Source organism: Elephas maximus, chromosome 10, assembly GCF_024166365.1.
Source record: "Elephas maximus indicus isolate mEleMax1 chromosome 10, mEleMax1 primary haplotype, whole genome shotgun sequence".
In the NCBI taxonomy this organism is placed as follows: Eukaryota; Metazoa; Chordata; class Mammalia; order Proboscidea; family Elephantidae; genus Elephas; species Elephas maximus.
Genome location: NC_064828.1, coordinates 102,346,284 through 102,368,027, shown reverse-complemented (window position 1 = coordinate 102,368,027; position 21,744 = coordinate 102,346,284). Strand labels below are relative to the sequence as shown.

At 36.5% G+C, this 21,744-nt stretch overlaps 1 protein-coding gene across 16 annotated transcripts in view; it reads left to right on the top strand.

Annotated features, from left to right (window-relative positions):
* Positions 1–21,744, top strand: part of EML5 (EMAP like 5) — a 170,793-nt gene that overhangs the window by 51,108 nt on the left and 97,941 nt on the right. For 15 of the 16 annotated variants that reach the window (XR_007518849.1, XM_049897337.1, XM_049897336.1 and 12 more), the window contains 6 exons: positions 2,630–2,815; positions 3,646–3,781; positions 5,328–5,529; positions 10,979–11,116; positions 18,479–18,735; positions 19,788–20,000. Coding sequence is in view for 15 of the 16 variants with exons in the window: in XM_049897337.1 (XP_049753294.1) it covers positions 2,630–2,815; positions 3,646–3,781; positions 5,328–5,529; positions 10,979–11,116; positions 18,479–18,735; positions 19,788–20,000 (1,132 nt within the window). In the remaining variant the exon portion in view is untranslated. Of the gene's footprint in view, positions 1–2,629; positions 2,816–3,645; positions 3,782–5,327; positions 5,530–10,978; positions 11,117–15,480; positions 15,816–18,478; positions 18,736–19,787; positions 20,001–21,744 lie in introns of those variants that run through there. The other variant, XM_049897347.1, reaches the window with a different exon arrangement.

Here is a 21,744-nt window from a genome sequence, read left to right as displayed (position 1 = left end):
CGTCGAGGATTTAATGTTCTTACACTCAATCCAACAAATATTTCTTTGTTGTGTAGCTACTGTGTGGGAGGCGTTATAAGGGATATAGATAGCAGATTAATGAACCACTCTCCATACAGGAACTTACGGTGTAGTGAACTTGAATTCACTATGTTCATCTTTTTTGTTCGTTTCATTTACAAAGTAAAATGTGAGAATATTAAACCAGATAAACTAAGAATTTTAATCACAGAGAGAGAATGGTATACTAAAAGTAACATGGATAGAGCTGGCGTTGCCACTTCTTAGCTGTTTGACCTCAGATGAGTCAGGTCTAAAAGATGTGAGCTTTTAGTTTTCACATCTTAAAACTATGGCTACTATCAGCCTGAGACCAGAAGAACTAGATGGTGCCTGGCTACCATCAATGACTGCCCTGACAGGGAACATAACAGAGAATCCCACATGGAGCGGGAGAAAAGTGGGATGCAGACCTCAGAGTCTAGTAAAAAGACCAGACTTAATGATCTGGCTGAGACTGGAGGGACCCCAGAGGACATGGCCCCCCAACTCTGTTAGCCCAAAACTAAAAGCATTCCTGAAGCCAGCTCTTCAGATAAAGATTAGACTGGACTATAAGACTTAAAATGATACTGATGAGGATTGTGCTTCTTAGCTCGAGTAGTCACGTGAGACTATGTGGGCAGCTCCTGTCTGGAGGCGAGGTGAGAAGGCAGAGGGGGACAGGAGCTGGTTGAATGGACAGGGTGGGGAGGAGGAGTGTGCTGTCACATAGGGAGAGCAACTAGGGTCACATAACAGTGTGTGTATAAGTTTTTGTATGAGAAGCTGACTTGAATTGTAAACTTTGACTTAAAACACAATAGAAAAAAAAATGGGTGCAGAAAAACGAAAGCTATGGCTGCTGTTACCGCTCTCGTAGAGTTGACGAGAATTAAGACAGTATATGTTCAAATGCTTATCAAAGTGCCTAGCACTTGGTTGGCTTTCTGAAAGTGTTACTTTTTCCTTTCAATATATTTGCTCTTCGATTTGACCTCAGCCTTTGATAGCCATCGTTTACTTTGCTTATGAAAGCCCAGGTTTTTCTTTGTAATTATAGTCCAGGTTTTGAAGCCCATGTAGTCAGTGATGATATTCATTTTTATGTTTATACTGATATACTTTTAAATCAGTGCTGCAAGTTGGAAATACTTGCTTTTCCTCCACCGTCTGGTGCAACAGATCGTGATAACGGTTAATTCCTAGTGGGTATGGTTTGGTTCACATTCTTTCTTTTGAAAGGCTAGAAAACTAAGTCCTAGAGATGATCCGAAACTGTGCTGTCTGGTACAGTAGCCACTAGCTGCATGTAGCTATTTAGTTTTAAGCTAATTAAAGTTAAATAAAATGAAAATTTCATTTCTTCGGTCACATTAGCAAGCACATTTGAAGTGCCCAAGAGCCCCCTGTAGCTGGCGATTATATTACTGGACAACATAGATATAGAACATTTCTGTCATCACCGGAAGTTCAGTTGGACAGCATTGCTCTGGATGCTAGAACAGTGGTTCATAACCCTCTCGGTATCTCCAAATCCTTTGAATACCTGGGCTTCACTCTCCATAGCTTCTGTCTCAGTTGATCTCAGCTGGGCACAGGCAGCCTGTGTTTTAGAATTTCCCCAGGTGATTCTAATGTGCGGCCAAGTTTGAGAATTAATGATTTAGAAGAAAATAATTGATTCACATTGGGACTTGCTGAAAAGGGAGAGGACCAGCTATTCTTATGCACAGGAATTATGGAGCTTTTATATTTAGAAATCATTTAAGTTTCATTCATAAAAGTACTCAGTTATTTGAATGGATGACTGTAGTAATTTTTAATTCTTTGAATCTTCAGGTTTTAAAATAAAGTGTATAATATTAGTAAATTATGTTTTTAAGTGGTACTTTACTTATTATAACATTTAATTTATTCTCTAGGCCTAATTTCTTTATGCAGAGGTATTTAATGTATATTCCTACCCTGCCCAATTTTTATTTTTTATTTCTCTCTCTGCCAATGATTAAAATTTACCTGAATCCATATAATAGAGCAAAAACCCTGATTATAAAGATTTATGTTTAACTTTCCTATCTTCTCCCAAGAATAAACAAATCATCCCAGATGGATCTATCTTATTTTTAAGCTTCACAAGCAAAGCAGTTGCTCAGCTTTGAAAATATAAATGAGAGCAACATTCTAGACCTTTTAAAAAACTGTTATTTTTTCACATCTTTACTGCCTCCATCAGAGATCAAACATTTGATTTAGTCTTTTTCCTCTTAATGTATGGTATCTTCATTTTCATTGCTAACCGATTCCCAGTTCTTTTTCCTGTCTAAGTTCAATGTAGATTTTTTTCCCCAGAAGTTTCAGCCCTCTTATCCTTATAGGTAAGGATTGAAACTAGTGGCTGTTCTGCTGTAACATAGCTATGGACAACATTAGGATAAGGGTGTGAACATTGAATGCTGCTATTATATCATAAGGGAATTTATTAGGTAATTTCTAGTCCACTGCTGTAATAGAGCATTAAGTAATAGAAATGTTTTATCCTATTTTATAAGCCTTCTTTGGTAATTTGATAATACTCTGTGCTTTTTAGTTCTGGAGTTTATGTGGAAATGCTCTGACCCCAAAACGAGGTGTCTTTGGTAAAACTGGTGACCTTCAGACAATATTGTGCCTAGCCTGTGCAAGGGATGAATTAACATATTCCGGTGCACTCAATGGAGATATATATGTTTGGAAAGGAATCAATCTTATACGAACAATACAAGGAGCCCATACTGTAAGTAGGTTTAAATATTTTAAATGCTTTTAAATGTTAACTACATACCTTCTTGTCTTAAAACAACAGATTGCATAATATAGCATACTGTTTTTAATCAGTTCATTTGTTTGAAATATAGTATTTGAACTGAATTAATTTGCCTGTTTATTTTCAAGATTTTAATGTGTACAATTAGTCAGACAGATATATATGAAATTAGTATAACAGTGTTTTGCTAAAACCATAGCTTTAGCATGGTATCTTTCTCAAAGTAGTGATGAAAAAAAATTTTTTTTTTTAATTCAACCTTAAAGTATTCTAGATTAGCCACAGTAGACTAAAGCTAGGGCCTCTTGAATCTCATTTACCAGTGGGAAATAATTTGGGGGCAGTTCTAGAAAAAATATAACTTTTTTTTAATAACATTGATTCATTCGGTGAGGTGCAAAGGGATTTAATTTTTGTACTTCATGAGATTTTCATATAAATGAGTTATCAAATTAAGAAGATCCATTGTTAAAGCCTTTTAGGTTTTTTTTTTTAACCTCCTAGCTTTACAGCAATTGGATCCTTCACAAAGTGAAGAGAGCTTGATGGCATACAACTGCTAGGTACATTGTTAACAATAAGATCTTCAAGTAGCACAGTCTTGACGGCAGGAGGTTTGGTTTTGATTTGGTTATAGGTTATGTTTCTGTATACATACAGATTTATTTCTAGATTTTCTTTTTTGCTTTCTGATGTGTTTGTTTATACCTATGTCATATAAGAATTCTTTTAAATGGATTTTCAACTTCATATAGTAGATTCTTAGAAAGCATATGTTAAATTAACATTTCCTCTCTTAGGCAGGAATTTTTAGCATGAATGCTTGTGAAGAAGGCTTTGCTACTGGTGGCAGAGATGGTTGTATTCGTCTTTGGGATTTAACTTTTAAACCAATTACTGTGATTGATCTCAGGGAAACAGACCAGGGATATAAAGGTAATAACAAAAGAATGTATTATAACTAAGCGAGCTCTAAATGTGCTGAGGATTGTCTCTGTCTTTCAATAAACATAAATGAATGTTTTATAAATATAATTATAAGTGAGCCTTAACATTTATCCCTTTATACTGTATACGTTTAATTGAAATCCTTCTGTTAAAGAGGAGAAATTTTGCCTAAAGAGCATCTAGGTTTACTGTTTATTATAATGGGACCTATTTTATAGAGAGATGTAACAGGTACTTTGATAATGTTGGATTTTGAAAATATTTTACTATTGGAATGCTAAACATAACTAGATGTTTATGCAATTGAGTGGATTCTGACTCATAACAGCCTTGTAGGACAGAGTAGATCTGTCCCAAAGGGTTTCCTGAGCTGTTGTCTTTACAGAAAGATTGCCCCATCTTTATCCTGCAGAGCGGCTGGTAGGTTCGAACCACCGACCTTTCTGTTAGCAACCAAGCACTTAACAACTGAGCCACCAGGGCTCCTTATTTAACATATAAGCTATTGTAAAGAAAGTGTGTGGGAAGTTGGGGAAACTTTTGTTCATAGTGATTTAAATGAGTATGGATGTGTTTTTCCTTCATCCAAATTTGACAGCAGTTGGGGAATATATTTTTTAAAAATCGATGTAATAAGGCAGGATCTTTTCCTATAGAAATTAACAAGTTATTCATTAGTGTGGCATTGTATTACAGAAGTAACACTGGGAGTTACACTTACTTGTGTTTAAACTGTATTCTAGTCACTTACTAGGTGTGTGACCTTGGGCTAGTTATTTAAGCTTATCTGAAAAATAAGAATAATAATACTTCCTATCTCATAAGATTAAATGAGTTAATATAGTAAAATGTTTAGAAGAATGTCACATAATAAATACCCAGTGTTAATAGTATTCTATTTTCATTCATTTTCCTGAACTTTATTATGCTCTAAAGTTTATAAAATAATTTGATACTTTTTCATATTTGATTCTCACAACATTGTAAAGTACACAGTACCTTTCTATTAGCCCTATTACTATACACATAAGAAAACTAAGAAAAACAAGCTTTTCCAGTGTTCCCAAAGGGATTGTCTGGTATACAGAGCAATAAAGGTTTCTCTTCTCAATTATTTTTTAGCAAATTGGAGAAATGAAATATAGACAAATGAAAAGTCAGTTATTACAAGAGAAAAATAATTCGATACAATTCCATAAAGGTAGTTCCTGAATAATTACTTACTGGGGGATGCAGGCTGTTAATAAGACTTTGGCTGAGGAAGTGGCTAGACTATAGCTGACGTTGTTTGACAAGGTAGAAGGGAGAAGAGTGTATGTCTTGAAGGATGGGTAGAAATCAGATGTATGAGAGAAATATCATTCCACATAGAAGACAATGTGGAGAACTGAAAACTTGAGTGTGGAGCAAGGACTTGCACGTTTCTTCTGTCCGATATCTCAGGCATAGAAGGTACAAAAATTAATATCAATTTAGGCAGATTAGCATTGTATTATTGTAGCCTTGATGTTAAACACAATTCACTTTTGACTAGGTTTGTCTGTGAGGAGTGTTTGTTGGCGAGGTGACCACATTCTAGTTGGAACGCAGGACAGTGAAATTTTTGAAATTGTGGTACATGAAAGAAATAAGCCTTTCCTAATTATGCAAGGACACTGTGAAGGTGAACTGTGGGCACTTGCTGTCCACCCTACTAAACCTTTGGCTGTGACTGGAAGTGATGATCGTTCAGTCAGGTAAGCAAATTATAAAGTATTTGTGTAGGCTAGAGTTTATCCTTAGATAAACATAAGGAAAAAAAATAGTTAGATGGAGATTTTATCTGTTCATGTTACAACAGGCCTTTCTTCTGACACTCCCCTAGGGGGGTTTGAACCACCAACCTTTTGGATAGTAGCCTGGTGCTTAACCATTTGCACCACCCAGAGACTCCTATATATATAGATTAAGCTAAGAAAAAATATCCACTGCAAATTTGTGTGAGAAAGAAGATTTGGCTTCCAAAAAACAGCTTGATGTTGTTATTCAAACATGAGTTGATGTCCCTGTGACTTCACCACAGTGTGAGTCCCACATGTAACTGCTGCATTTGCCTTGTGATTTTAGGTTGAACTCATTAAGAAACGTTATCAAATCTGCAGCGAAACTAATTTACAAAGCCAGCCTTTCAGTGGAGTTCAGTAGTAGTGGTTAATGGTGGTTCTTCTCACCCAGAAAAATTTCAATCTTGACTCTGAGCTCAAAAGATCACAATAAAACTTTATCGCTACTAAACCATTCAACTACCTTGTGGTAAGGGAAGTCAAGATTTTCAGCTTCTATTGCTGACAAAAATTCACAGAACTGAAGTCGTTAAGTACGAGAAAGCAAATAAAGTTCACCAGTAACACTACTGGTTTAATAACGTGATAGATTTCAAATATTTTTTGTTAAAGAATAATACGTAGACTTTAAGTACCTTGTATTTTCACAAGCTTTGCAAATTTCTCTACCTAAGCTATTTTTTGCTGCTCCCACAGATATTTTACCATCATAGCACATATTAGCCGATTCCACTTTAGGTTGTATTGAATTAGTGTTTTCTCAATGTCTTTGAAAGTATTCTTACCTGTAGTTGTTCACAGAGGCTAATTTTTCAGTCACCTCAAACTTGACATTGACTCTCCAAATAAACAACAACTGAGTGGTATTGATAATACCTGTTTGACTCATCAAGATCCAAGGAAAGCCACTCAAAATTATTTGTCTTGCTTTTTAATTAATTATTGATGTTGCCAGTTGATGCCCATGGAAGCAGCAGTCAGCAAATCAAATGACGTATTGAATTGGGCAGATCTACTGCAAAAGACCCCTTTCAAGTGTTGAAAAGCAAAGATGTCACTTTGAGGGCTAAGGTGCACCTGACCCAAGCCGTGTTATTTTCAATTGCTTCATGTGCATGGGAAAGCTGGGCAATGAGTAAGGAAGAGCAAAGAATAACTGATGCCTTTGAATTACGGTGTTGGCGAAGAATATTGAATATACCATGGACTGCAAGGATAACAAACAAATCTGTCTTGGAAGAAGTACCATCAGAATGCTCCTTAGAAGCAAGGATCGAGAGACTTTGTTTCACTTCCTTTGGATGTGTTATCAGGAGAGACTAGTCCCTGGAGAAGGACATCAAGCTTGGTAAGGTAGAGGGTCAACAAAAAAAGAAGATGACCCTCAAGGAAATTGATTGACCGAGTGGCTGCAACAACGAGCTCAAACATAGCAGCAATCGTGAGGACAGCACAGGACTGTGCATTGTTTCATTCAGTTGTACATAGCGTCGCCGTGAGTTGGAACCAGCTCCGCGGTACCTAACAACAATTGGTGTTGCTCCCAGTATCCTCCTATTGTTTGAGCAACTGTTCGTTCTGCAAGGCTAATGGTCATAAACAAGTTTATTTTCTCTGAACACATTTCTTCAGCTGCTCTAATCCAAACAACTATCAGTAAACAGCTTTCCTTGCTTGGCTAATGAATGAACCACTCAGAATTCACTTTGGTTGCAGCCTCATTTTCGGTTTTGTGAAGAAATTCTCATGTGATGAGAAATTCTGTTTTCAATTTTCTATTTTTTTTCTGACCATTGTTTTCCTGTGTTGTAGAGAAAAACTCGAACGCTATTTCAAATTAAAACAGAGAGGTTTATTAAGGATTTAAAACAATTTCCAATTGGGTAACCACATTGCCCACTGAAAATGGAACCAGGTAGTCCCAGGGCAGTTTCATTATACAAGTATTTTTATGGGGTAAAAAGAGGAACCAAACCATAGGGAGGGCAATTATAGGAAAATCAGTGAATATTATAATAATAACATTCTGACTGGTTACTGATTATTATTAATAGCATAGTTAGTGATTACAGATAAAGGATGCTTAGATTCTGGTAACAAGATACTTCCATGTATTTTCTTTGACTGTCTTGCAAAATCATGTTAAACGGAGAAAAGATTGAAGTTGTCAAGGATTTCATTTTGCATGGATCCACAATCAACACCCATGGAAGCAGCAGTCAAGAAATCAAAAAACGCGTTGCATTGGGCAAATTTGCTGCAAAAGACCTCTTTAAAGTGTTGAAAAGCAAAGATGTCACCCTGAAGACTAAGGTGCGCCTGACCCAATTCGTGGTGTTTTCAATCACCTCCTATGCATGTGAAAGCTGGACAATGAAAAAGGAAGACCGAAGAAGAATTGACGCCTTTGAATTGTGCTGTTGGTGAAGAATATTGAACATACCATGAACTATGGCATGTGGTTTCACATCCTGGTTTTGGCCACCTAGGAAAAACATGTTTTTCTCAAAAAACGTAACTGTTAGTCTAGAAATCCAGATTAAAATTAGATAGCATGGTTGGCATATTTTGCCTCTGTCTCACTGACTGCACTGAAAGTTGTCTTTTCCTGAGAAACTTGAGTGTTGGAAATGTGATTAGTGTTTAGTCTAGTAATATCGACATATATTTTTATTCTTTTGGCACAGTTAGTGTCATTGTATAATAAACACAATGCTTTGCCATTTAATTCAGTAACACTCTGCCTTAAAAGTGCGTCATTCATGGGAAATAACGGAGTGAAGAGGGGGAGTGTGCTGTCACATTATAGGGAGACCAGCTAGGGTCACATAACAATGTGTGTGTAAGTTTTTATATGAGAAACTGACTTGAATTGCAAACTTTGATTTAAAGCACAAGAAAAAAAGTGCACCATTCTAAGTCCACTTTTCTCCCTTTTCCCTTGTTTTGGCGTGATTTATAAACACTGGCAACAATAATAATAGGTTGGAGTATAATGATACACGTGGCACTCAAAAAATCTGTCAGGTTATAACTGTGTCACTGCAATTTGTGGTAAGCTAAGCAGCAGAACAGAGTGATGTGAATGTCACATACCATTCGTTTTGCAGCTACTCAGGTCTGCCTCTGAAATCAGCCATTTGTTGTTGTTAGCTGCCATTGAGTCAGCACCCGACTCATGGTGACCCTATGTGTGCAGAGTGGAACTCTGCTCCGTAGGGTTTTCTTGGCTGTAATCTTTACAGCAGCAGTTCGCCAGGCCTGTCTTCTTTGGAGCTTCTGGGTCAGTTTGAACCACCAACCTTTTCGTTAGTAGCTAGTCACAAAACACTTGTGCTACCCAAGCTCCTGATACCAGCCATAGACAATATGTAAACAAATAAGTGTGGTTGTGTTCAAATAAAACTTTATTTATAGACACTGGAATTTGAATTTCATGTAATTTTAGTGTGTTGAAAATTTTATTCTTCTTTTGATTTTTTTTTTCAACCATTTGAAAATGTAGATGCCATTCTTAGCTCACAGGCTATACAAAAAACAGGCAGCGGACCAGGTTGGAGCCAAGGACTGTAGGTTACCGACCCCTGTGGGAGAGGTAGAAGGTCTTCAGCAGATACCATGCATAGTGTTGAAATATGCCTTAAAAGCTTTCGTTTGAGATGAGGAAGAAGGCAATGAAGCCTGCTTTCACCATTCTCTTCAGTCTTTTGTCAGCACAATAAAGCCAAAAACATGTGTTTCTGTGTGTGTATGTGCGTGTGTTTTTATGAAAGGAAGAAACGACTGTCATTTGCAGGTGGTGTGGTTGTGTATGTAGAAAATCCAAAGGAAAATACAGATAAATTATTGGAATTAAAAAGAGAGTTTAGCAAGTTTTCTGGACATAAAAACATTTTTCCTGTAAGCCAGCAATAAACAGGAAAGACAAAACTTTAAAAGATACAATTATAATAGCTTTTTCAAAGTCTGCTCTGTTTTTCTGATTTTTTTCTAATCTCTTAGGGTAGACATTTATATTAAATCATAACTTTTATAATATATGCATTTTAAAAGCTCCCTCAAAGTGCTATTTCAGCTATAATCCTATAAGTTACTTTTAATGGACTTGATTTGTTTAGAGCAGTTTTAGGTTTACAGAAAAGTGGCACAGAAAGCTTTCTTCTCTGGCTCAGTGCAAGTACAGAGAGCTCCCATATACCCCTTTGCCCCTGTACACTGTTTCTCCTGTTCCTTACACCTTGCATTATTGTGGTTGGTACATTTGTTAAAATTAATGAACCAATATTGATACATTAACTAAAGTCCATAGTTTACATTAGGGTTCACTCTTTGTTTTCTGGGTTTTGACAAATACTTAATGTCATATATCCACCATTACAGTATCCTGCAGAATAGTTTCACTGCTCTAAAATGCCCTGTGATCCACCTATTAATCTCTCTTTCCTTCCCCCTGAACCTCTGGCAGCTACTGATCTTTCTACCATCTCTATAGTTTTACCTTTTCCAGAATGCCATATGGTTGGAAATCATACAGTATATAGCTTTTTCAGGCTGATTTCTGTCACTTAGCAATTAAATGTTCCTCCAAGTCTTTTCATGTAGCGCATTTCTTTTATCAATGAATAATACTCGATTTTATGGATGTACCACAGTTTGTTTATCCATTCACCTATTGAAAGACGTCTAGATTGCTTCCAGTTTTTGGCATCTAAGAGTAAAAAAAAGCTACTGTAAACATTCATGTGCAGGTTTTGTGTGGACAGAAGTTTTCAATTACTAGATGTTTAGCTTTGTAAGAAACTGCCAAACTATCTCCTGAAGTGGCTGTATGATTTTGCATTCCCATTAGCAGTGAATGAGCATTCCTGTGGCTCCACAACCTCATCAGTATTTGGCGCTGACAGTTTTTGGGTTTTAGCCATTCTAGTATGTTTGTTGTGGGATCTCATTATAGTGTTAACTTACCCATACCGTACACGTTGCGGTCAAATCGATTCCGACTCTTAGCGACCCTAAAGGACAGAGTAGAACTGCCACATAGAGTTTCCAAGGAGCACCTGGTAGATTTGAACTGCCGACCTTTTGGTTAGCAGCCATAGCACTTTACCACCATGCCACCAGGGTTTCCTGTGTTAACTTGCATTTCCCTAATAACATATGATGTTGAGCATCTTTTCATTTGATTGTTTGCCATCTGTATATTGCCATCTGTCCATATCTTTTGCCCATTTTTTAATTGGGTTGTTTTCTTATTTTAAGAGTTTTTTGGTGTATATTTTGGATACAAGCTTTTATCAGATACATGTTTTGCAATATTATCTCCCAATTTTGTTGCTTGCCTTTTCATTCTCAAATGTTACAGGATATGGAGCCTAGTAGATCATGCATTAATAGCAAGGTGTAATATGGAAGAACCAGTTCGCTCTGCAGCTGTAAACGTAGATGGAATTCATCTTGCTCTTGGAATGAAGGATGGCTCATTCACTGTACTTCGAGTAAGGTATGGTATTAGGCTAGAAATAGAAACTTAATTTCCTGTTAAATGAGATAAAATATGTACTACTCATTATTTTATCCATTTCCTTTACTCTTCCCCCTTCTTATTAATATATATTTCAGATATAATATATATTTCAGATATATAATATATATTTCATTAAATATAAAATATGTATTTATAAAAATTCCTTTTGTTATAAAATTATGTCAACTCAAAAACATTGCCCTGATTTTGGAGGGTCAAGAATGCTTCATAGATTAAAGACTTAAATTTTGAACTACAAATTTGGGTCTTGACTACCATTCCTTGGTATTACTGATTTTCAGTAATGATCCTCTGCTATTGATGGAATGGGTGATAAAGCTGTTAAAAATGACCAGATGGTTTTGTCTTTTTGTTTGTAGCTTTATGCTTTGAAACAAATGCCCGCATCTTTCCTTTTTTGGGGCAATTAGAAAAATTTAAATATTTGTTAAGCAGTTAATATCTTGTATTGAATTATAGGTACAGGGCATTCAGTTGAATTCTACATAGCCATTAAAATTTTGCCATAGATCCATATATGTTCACAAGGATAAATATTTATGAAATCTTTCTTTCTAGCTCAGTGAACGATTGGACCATTCACCCAGTTACCCAACCCGGAAACCATTTTATTCATTTCTTTCTTTTGCTTGCCTTGTCTGTCTAGTTAATCACAGAGTTCTGGAGAGTCTCTTCTCGAATAGCTCCCAAATTAATCTGTTTCCTTCCATTCTCACCATTTTAATCTTATATGGGCTTCTGTTATCTCTTAACTGGACTGGTGGAACAGCCTCTTAACTGGTCTCCCTTGCCTTCTGTTTTGCTTCCCTTGAGTCTTTTTATCACTCAGTAGTCATAGTGACTCTTTATAAAAGCACATTTGATCACATCCCTTCTCTTTCTAAAGCATGACAAAGGCTTTTCACTGTCCTTAGGATGGCATTCAATCTCTCCAGCTTCAGTCTCTGAGATTGTACCTCAGTCTCTTTCTTTCAGCTTTGCAGAGCAACTCACATATTTTCAGATGCATCATCTTCTATACGTGCTGACCTTGCTTTCTGGGACAGGTTTTTACAATGAGATATGCTGAGATTTTTTCTCTTAAATGGATTTTTGTAAACTGCATCTTAACCATATAAATTTTAAAGATTAATTAAAGGTTTTTCCAGAGTCCCATAAATATGTCATATTGCCAAAACAGCTTCAAAAACTAAGGTGACTGAGACGAAAGACTATGAAATCTCCCTGTTAGGCTCTCAGCACTGTTACAATTTTGGCATTGATTTGGTTGTTTATAGTTTGTCCCACCTCTTGAGACTAATAATCTCAAAACTTGTTTCCTGGCTTTAAAAAGACAATCTTTGTATTGTCCATTATTTTTTCACATTAAATTTTTTTGCCCTCCCCCCAACATCATTAAAACATGCTCATATATCTCCTATTTTAAATTTCCTTTTGAACCTAAGTCCCTTTCTAGTTATACACATTTCTACTCTCCTCCCTTTCATGGTAAAATTCTCAAAAATATGTCTAAATTTATTGGCTCTCCTTCTTCAGTTAACTCACAAGTTTTCTACCTCCGTTCCAATATGGCTTTTGCGTTCATCTTTACATTGAAAAGCCTTCGCTAATAGCACCGTGTGTCTCCAAAGCCCAGGAACATGTATCAGTTTTCATGTAACTTGATTTTTCAGTAGTATTTGATCTTCTTAACCACTTGCTGGTTCTGGAAACATTCTCTTCCTTGGCTTTTAGGTGTTAACTCTCTGTTTTCAGCCTACTTCTCTGGCTCCATTTTCTTTATAGGCTAATTATCTTCTACTCAGACAATAAATATTGGAGTTCCTCAAAGATCAGACCTAGATTATCTCCTTTTTTTCTACTTTGTGTCTTCTCCCTAGGTAGTCTCATCCTGCCCTTGGCTCCAGTTACCACCACAGCCTGAAGACCCCAAAAGCAAAGCTTCGGCCTGATCTCTCCTCTAAACTCCAGCTGTGTGTATCCAGGTGTTTACTTAACATTGCTTGGATGCCTCAAAAGCCTCTCCAACTCAGCATGTCCAGAACTGTACTCCTGATTCTCCCTCCCAAACCGATCTTCTGCTCTGGGCCCTATCCTAGTGAATGGCACCATTGTCCATTCCCTTGTACGAGCCAGAAACTGAGGTGTTATCCTGGTATCTCTCTCTCCCTAACCCACCATTCTTAATCTATCACCACGTCCTGTTGCTTTTGCCTCCCGGATGAATCTTCCAGAAGCTTTTTAATTAAGGTTTGTGAATAAGATTAGAATTGTAATGTCTCTAACATATACTATATATTACATAGTATATTACATACTATCATACTTTAAACTATATATGATACAGATTATAATAGTATATATTTCTAATCAGTTCACTTCTTTCTGAAGTCCAAGCAGACACCATCTGCAGTAGCCTTCTAACTGGTCTTGATTCTACTCTTACATTCCTTCAATTTGATTTTTACCTTGAAACTAGATTAGTAATCTGATTGATACTTCCTACCCTAGCTTAAACTCACAAGTTCCACAAGTGAATGGCTTTAATGAACAGAAATTTATTCTCTCACAGTTTAGGAGGCTAGCAGTCCAAATTCAGGGTGCCAGCTCCAGGGAAAGGCCTTCTGTCTCTGTCAGCTCTGGGGGAAGGTCCTTGTGATCAATCTTCCCCTAGTTGAAGAATTTTTCAGCACAGGGACCCCAGGTCCAAAGGACGCCCTATGCTCTCACTGATTCTTTCTTGGTGGTATGAGGTCTCCTGTCTCTGCTCACTTCTCTCTTTTATATCTCAAAAGAGATTGCCTTAAGACACAACCAAATTTTGTAGATTGCATCCTGCCTCATTAACATAACTGCCACTAATCCCACTTCATTAACATCATAGAGGTAGGATTTACAACACAGAAAAATCACATCAGATGACATAATGGTGGACAGTCACACAGTACTGGGAATCATGGCCTACCCAAGTTGACACACATTTTTGGGAGACACAATTCAATCCATAATAGGGCCTTTCATGATTTTTCTTCAACCGCCCTCATTGGACTCATCTCACACCAAAGCCCCCTTTGCTTTTATCAGTATATCCATACTGACCTTCTCAAACTGATCTCGAATACTTTCTGTTGCCATTAACTCTTTTGCGTATTGCTGTCTGTGCTGGAAAGTGGACCGTTTACCTCCCAGTCCCTGTCTTTTGCTGAGCTAAGTCCCATTGATGCCTTAGATTGGAGTTTAAACCCCACTTCCTTTGGTATGCCTCCTCTGATTCTCTTGGCGAGGAATGATTCCTCCATTCTATGCTCTTAGTAGCACTGTATTCCTTTACTTCCATGATGTGTTAATAAGCGTTAATGTATGAGTATTCCCAGGCTTTTGCTACCTCTGTTTCTTAAAGAAACTGTAGAATTCAAATACCGGTTTCCCAGAAGACTTAATTTAGAATTTTTTTAATTAATAAATTTTCAGTAAATAGTCTTCTTTCCCCAAAATTTGTCAGAAAAACTTATTATTGAGAGAGGATAGTCATACAATTCTTAACGCTAACACAGCAATATGCTACATGCTATAAGACCAGTCGGAGCCCTGCTGGTGCAGTGGTTAAGAGCTCAGCTGCTAACCTAAAGGTTGGCGGTTCAAATCTACCAGGCGCACCTTGGAAATGGGGCAGTTCTACTCCTCCTGTAGGGTTGCTATGAGTTTGAATCGACCCAAGGACAATGGGGTTGGTTTTTGGTAGACAATCAGTTGATCAAAATCTTTCTCCATCACTAGTGGTTTCTAGTATATGAACGTGTGTGTGTTGGGGGTTGGGGAGCATGGTGGCAGGAAGCAAGAGACAGCCTGGGACATAAGAGGTTTCTTTGGTTAATCGAGAGCAGATAAGTCCCTAGAACAAAAAAGCTGTGAAAGATATACACATAATTCTAATGAATTTCCCAGGAGCTTTTTAGCTAATGTTTGTGAATAAGATTGGAATTATTGGGAGGCATAAAACGTAAAAGCTATCAAATAGTGCCTTAAATGCTTTCTTGAACATCTTGCCCCATTTAGATATAAAGGGAGATTAGGTGCATGAATTTAATTATAACTTAAAGCGAAGAGTCACTGGGAAAGGTAGAGGTACAAGTCTGTGCTGAGGAAGTGAATGTTGCAAGTTGTAGAGTCTGAGGCAAAAGTGGTTTTAACCAAGAAAGCTTAAAAAAAAAAAGAAGCTTTAAATATTACAATTCTATATCTCTCTTGGCGTTCCTTTGCTATATGTAGCCTATATTGTTATGGTAATCATTAACTACTGTTATTAACAGACCCCCAGAGGTATAGTGGCTCAGACACAACAGAAGGTTATTGCATACTCATGTAACGGTCAAGTCAATGGTGGCTTTCTTCCATAGGTGATTCAAAGACCCAGGCTCTTTCCCGTTTGTTGTAGCTTCACCACCCCTTAGGCCATTCAAGATATCTACATCTAGCCGACTGAAGGAGCGAGAGTGTGTGAAGGGAGCATGCCTGCTTCCTAAAAAGCATGACTTGGAAATGGCTCGCATCATCTTTACTCATGTATCTTTGGCTAGAATTCAGGCACATGGCCACCCTAACTGCAAGGGAGACCAGGAAATTCAGTCTAGGAAGAAGGGGAAATAAATATTTGGTGAGTTGCTAGCAGTCTCTAGCACATGAATGGTTTTTTCTTTGTTTTCTTTTAGTTAAGGGGCTGATTTTCATCTCTATATGATTAACACCAGAGTCAAATACAAACTGCTTGGCAACATAGTAAATCCATCACAGATTGTGCTCAGTTTCTGTCTTTAACCCCGTGAGTCACTCCTTTCCTACTTGTTGTATGTGCCTTTCGTTACCGTTATTCTTCAGACATGCTGTGTACTTGCACAGCTCCATGCTGTGGCTCATGCTGTGTTGTCCTCTGGGAAAACCTTGCCTCCTCTTTATACTTCGCCAGCTCCTCAAGATTTATGCTCAAAGCACATAGCACTCTTCCTTGGCTCCTTTTTGCCTTTAGTCTATTCTTTACCCTGCTTTTAATATTTCTTAGAGAACTTCACATGTTATTTTAGCACTCATCACATTTTATCATAATTATTTTATATCCACCTCCACAGAAGAAGGTTGAGTTCCTCTTTGTATCCCTAGTGGCTGGACACAAAGTAACAATTCCGTAAGGACTATTGAAAGAAATTTGAATCTGATTGCTCTAAACTGTGCGTTTTGAAAACTTTAGAAATTTGGAAACATCCATTTACTCTTGTATTTTTTTTTTAATTACCTCCTCAGAACGTTTTAGATAAGTGATGCAAAACTTATATTGAAAAAAAAAAACAGCGGCACTAAGTGAACACAGAAATTCTCCCTCCCTGTCTCTCTCTCTCTCCTGCATCTCTTCTCTCCCTCCTCTTTTGTCTCCACAACTTTGGAAACTCAGCGGCGTTTAACTACATGTTTAACCATTTTTATGGCTGTCCCAATACCAGTATTATTTTGGAAACTCAATTATAAAGCATCATGGAAAAAAATTTTAACTTCATTGGTTGATATGGTACTTAATTGAGAGGAATTTGGATTCTATTTTAAAAAGTCAGGTTTAAAATAAAAATAATGTGACTATACATCTTTATGTAGCTTAATATTGTTGTTGTTAGGTACCACTGAATCACTTCCAACTCATAGCGACCCTTTGTGCAACAGTAAGAAACACAGCCCAGTCTTGTGCCATCCTCAGAATCGTTGTTATGCTTGAGCCTACTGTTGCAGCCACTGTGTCAACCCATCTCATTGAGGGTCTTCCTATTTTTCTTTGACCTTCTACCTTACCAAGCATGATGTCCTTCTCCAGGGACTGGTCCCTCTAGGTAACATATCCAAAGTATGCAAGATGAAGTCTCGCTATCTTCGCTTCTAAGGAACATTCTGGCTATACTTCTTCCAAGAGAGATTTGTTCATTCTTTTGGCAGTCCATGGTATATTCAATATTCTTCGCCAACACCATAGTTCAAAGGCCTCTATTCTTCTTTGATCTTCCTTATTCATTGCCCAGCTTTCACATGCATATGAGGCAATTGAGAATAACATGGCTTGGGTCAGGCACACCTTAGCCCTTAAAGTGACATCTTTGCTTTTTAACACTTTCGAGAAGTCTTTTGCAGCAGATTTGCCCAATGCAATGCTATATAAACCTGTATAAAAGTCAAAGGTTAAAATAAAAGTAATACATCTGCCTTGGTTGCACAGTGTGTTTAAAAGCTCAACTGCTAACCAAAAGGTCAGCAGCTTGAATCCACCAGCAGCTCCTTGGAAACCCTATGAGGCAGCTCTACCCTGCCATATAAGGTCGCTATGAGTTGGAATTGGCTCAACAGCAACGGTTTTTTATGTAGCTTTATACAAAAAAAAAAAAAAAAAAGACAAACCCGTTCCCATGAAGCCAATTCTGAGTCATAGCAACCCTATAGGACAGAGTAGAACTGCCCCATAGAGTTTCCAAGGAGCACCTGGTAGATTCAAACTGCTGACCTTTTGGTTAGCAGCTTTAGCTCTTAACCACTATGAAACCAGGCCTCCATACCTTTATATAGTGATAGCTATATAAAGATTTTTTTTTTATATAAAGATGTATATTCAATGTATTATTGAAGTGATAAGAATCAATTATTCTTTTCTTCATCTCCTGAATGTAATTTGTACATTTGGTTCATTATAAAAATTTATTTGAAAATTATAGTATTTATAATTAAGCATTTCTTATAAACTCAGTATTTACAAAGAACTTCTTTTATCATAAAAATTTGTGACTTTATTTTCTTTATTGTGTGACTCCAGAAACTTAGTATGGTCCCTAAACTACTTAGAAATAAAGTAATACAGAAACTGAAATTCATCATTTTTCTCTCCTTCCAGTGTATATCGTCCATATATGTTTCTGTTAGGTCCAATGATTATTCTCAGATTAATGCTACTTGTCTCATTTATTAAACAACAACAAAAAAAGGAAATCCTGGTGGTATAGTGGTTAAGAGCTACAGCATGCTATAGGTACTAACCAAAAGGTCAGCAGTTTGAATCCACCAGGCACTCCTTGGAAACCCTATGGGGCAGTTCTACTCTGTCCTATAGGGTTGCTATGAGTTGGAATTGACTCGGCGGCAATGGCCTTTTTTTTTTTATGGGTCTCATTTATATTTATTTTATGGTTTATAAACATTGTTTCTACATTCTCACAGTAATTTTAGACATATTTGAAAACCAAATTAATTCTGTAATGACTTTTTAAAATGTGGTCTTACCTTGTCCTCTTGCAGAGATATGACGGAAGTTGTACATATTAAAGATAGGAAGGAGGCAATTCATGAGTTAAAATATTCACCAGATGGAACTTACCTTGCCGTTGGGTGCAATGACAGCTCAGTTGATATTTACGGAGTTGCTCAGCGCTACAAGAAGGTTGGGGAATGTGTTGGATCACTCAGTTTCATCACTCACCTGGACTGGTCCTCAGACAGTAGATATTTACAGACAAATGATGGAAATGGAAAAAGACTCTTTTATAGAATGCCAGGTAAAATTTTCTAATGAATTATATGTAACGTGTAGATTTTTAATGTCTATAAGTTATTTTAGAATTTCACTAAAAGCAGCGTGTAAGTTACATTTGACTGTAGGAAATCAAAGAAGATCTGAGCTGATATTATGGGCATTGTGGTCTTTTCTATAAGGCTGCTCTATTACCTTGAAATCCTTTTGGTTCTTAATTAAGACTCTTGCTGGGAGGATCTAAGACAGACCTATTTCATGTTAAATTCCATACTGTGTAAGTAAAAAAGTATATTAGAAAGTCAAAATATTTTTGTGGGCAGAACTAATTAACTAAATATAATTGCTACAAATCTGTCACCGTTCTTCACTTTGCTGTGGTTGTCTGTAGTCAGCTTTGCAAATATTAACAATATAGCTAACAGATTAAATTTGAAACACAAACTGTCAGATATTTAAAAGGAAAAGGATAAAAGCAGAATTACAAAAAAAATTATATCAGTGAATTAGTCACTATCTTCCAAGAACTTATTTAATAAGACAAGCTGCATAATTAAATTAATGCATCTCCCCAAAAGTTTTTCATTAACAATCTTTAATGAAGATTGAGGCCTAAAGTCCTTTTACTTAGGACTTAATAAGTAAATTTGTTACTCCCCACTTTCTCTTCCTCCTTGGTCTTTCTCAGTTCTTTCTTTTTCCTCAGCCATGTTTCTTAGGTGCCCTTTTTAATACTAGATTTGCCACTTTCTCGTAGCGTTTACCTCTTTCTCAGAACTAATCTTATTGTGCCTAATCTAGATCACGATTTATTCTCCACATGGGCGAGCCTGCTGGCCACACCTATTCAAATCTCTGTGTGTCTCATTCAGTATAATTTTTGTAGTGGCTGTTTCTTTTTTAATGTATTTAATTCTCTTTTCTCCTCACCCAAACTCACCTATGCATGTCATCTGTTTGAACTGGAATAGAAAGATATTTAAAACTTTGACGTTTACCGTGCTTTAAGTACAATTTGTATTTGAATAAAAATCAGATGAAATAACTTTTTAAATTAAGACTCTGATTCATTTTTAGGTGGAAAAGAGGTAACAAGTAAAGAAGAAACCAAAGGTGTTCACTGGGCTTCATGGACATGTGTTTCAGGCCTTGAAGTAAATGGAATTTGGCCCAAGTATTCAGATACCAATGATATAAATTCAGTACATGGGAATTATGTTGGCCAAGTTTTAGTTACAGCTGATGACTATGGAGTTGTAAAATTATTCCGATATCCTTGCTTAAGAAAAGGTATTTTTCTTTGAAAATAAAAAAATATTATCAAATAATATCTCTCTTAGAAAGGACATTTAAGATTTTACAGGAAATTAGTCTTGAGATAAATGAGAGGGTATCATATTTTTAAAAACACATGTACTGATTATTTGGTAAAAGGGTTTCATGAAAATGAATATAATTAGCTAAAGTAATTTTTATTTTTCTAATTAAAAATTATTTTCATATGTTACATTCTATTTTTGTCATGCAATTTTTATTAGAAAATTATTTTTTAATATACTGTTAGGGATATATTTTTTCTTTTCCACTTCCAGAATTGCTTCATACAGTCAGACTATACAGTGATGGTTATTCTTTTTTTATGGCTTATTGCTTTTAATCAGAGATTTTTTTGTATTTTTTTCTCAAGAATTCTGAGGAAGTAGGCAGCTGTACAAGTTTGGGTCACCTATTGGTTTGTTGGTTGGTTTTTATGTGTGAGTGTGTGTTGCTTAATTCCTTAACATGTATTGTTTTGACATTTATTTATTTTCTGTAACAGTGGGGTATAAGAAAAATAAGGGGTCTAATCATTATTTTCTACACATTTTTATGTATTACCTCTTTTTTTTTCTTGTAACTTATCTAAAATGATGGTATTAATCATTCTGTTCTTAGATCTAGAGATAATTAAATGCTGTATACATTCATTTATTAATTCATTCATTCTATACCATGTTCCAGAAAGTATTTGAGTAAGCTTATAACAAGTCCATAAGTATTAAGATATGGATAGAGAATCAGAACTAGGGGAAATATAAACAGAAGTACAATATTAAAACCAGATAAATAAAATGACAATAGTCAAACATCCAATTATATTCTCAGCTTCCTGGAAACCAAAATAAAGCAGGGCACAAAATAGTCTTCATTGTATATTATCTAAAAAGAAGACGAAGCATACTTATTCCTTAGGAAAAATAAATTTTCTTCTAGGATTTGATTTTCAGAGAACTGTCACCTATGGTATGGGGCTTTATATTAGGGACAATGAGTATGTATTCCTAAAGCATTGACCAAAGCAAATGCAGTAAAATGATTTTCACATGACTTGTGGAAATACGTGGAGGACAAATATTGAAGTGTTTTCTAGTAAAAATGATTATGGAAATAGCTGAGGTAATTTAATTCAAATATGCAGCATACGGAAACCCTGGTGGCGTAGTGGTTAAGTGCTACAGCTGCTAACCAAAGGGTCACAGTTCAAATCCACCAGGCGCTCCTTGGAAACTCTATGGGGCAGTTCTGCTCTGTCCTGTGAGTCAGAATCGACTCGACAGCACTGGGTTTGGTTTTTTTTTTATGTAGCATACACCGCCACTCATCTCTCATTTTGTTGTATTGGGGTGGCTTGCATGTTGTTGTGATGCTGAAAGTTATGCCGCCGGTATTTCAAGTACCAGCAGGGTCACCTATGGAGGACAGGTTTCAGTGGAACTTCCAGACTAAGACAGACTAGGAAGAAGGACCCGGCAGTCTACTTCTGAAAAGTATTAGCCAGTGAAAACCTTATGAATAGCAGTGGACCATTGTCTGGTGGTGCGGGAGGATGAGCCACTCAGGTTGGAAGACACTCAAAATATGACTGGGAAAGAGCTGCTTCCTCAAAGTAGAGTTGACTTTAATGACAAAGATGGAGTAAAGTTTTGAGACCTTCATTTGCTGCTGTGGCATGACTCAAAATGAGAAGAAACAACTGCAAACATCCATTAATAAT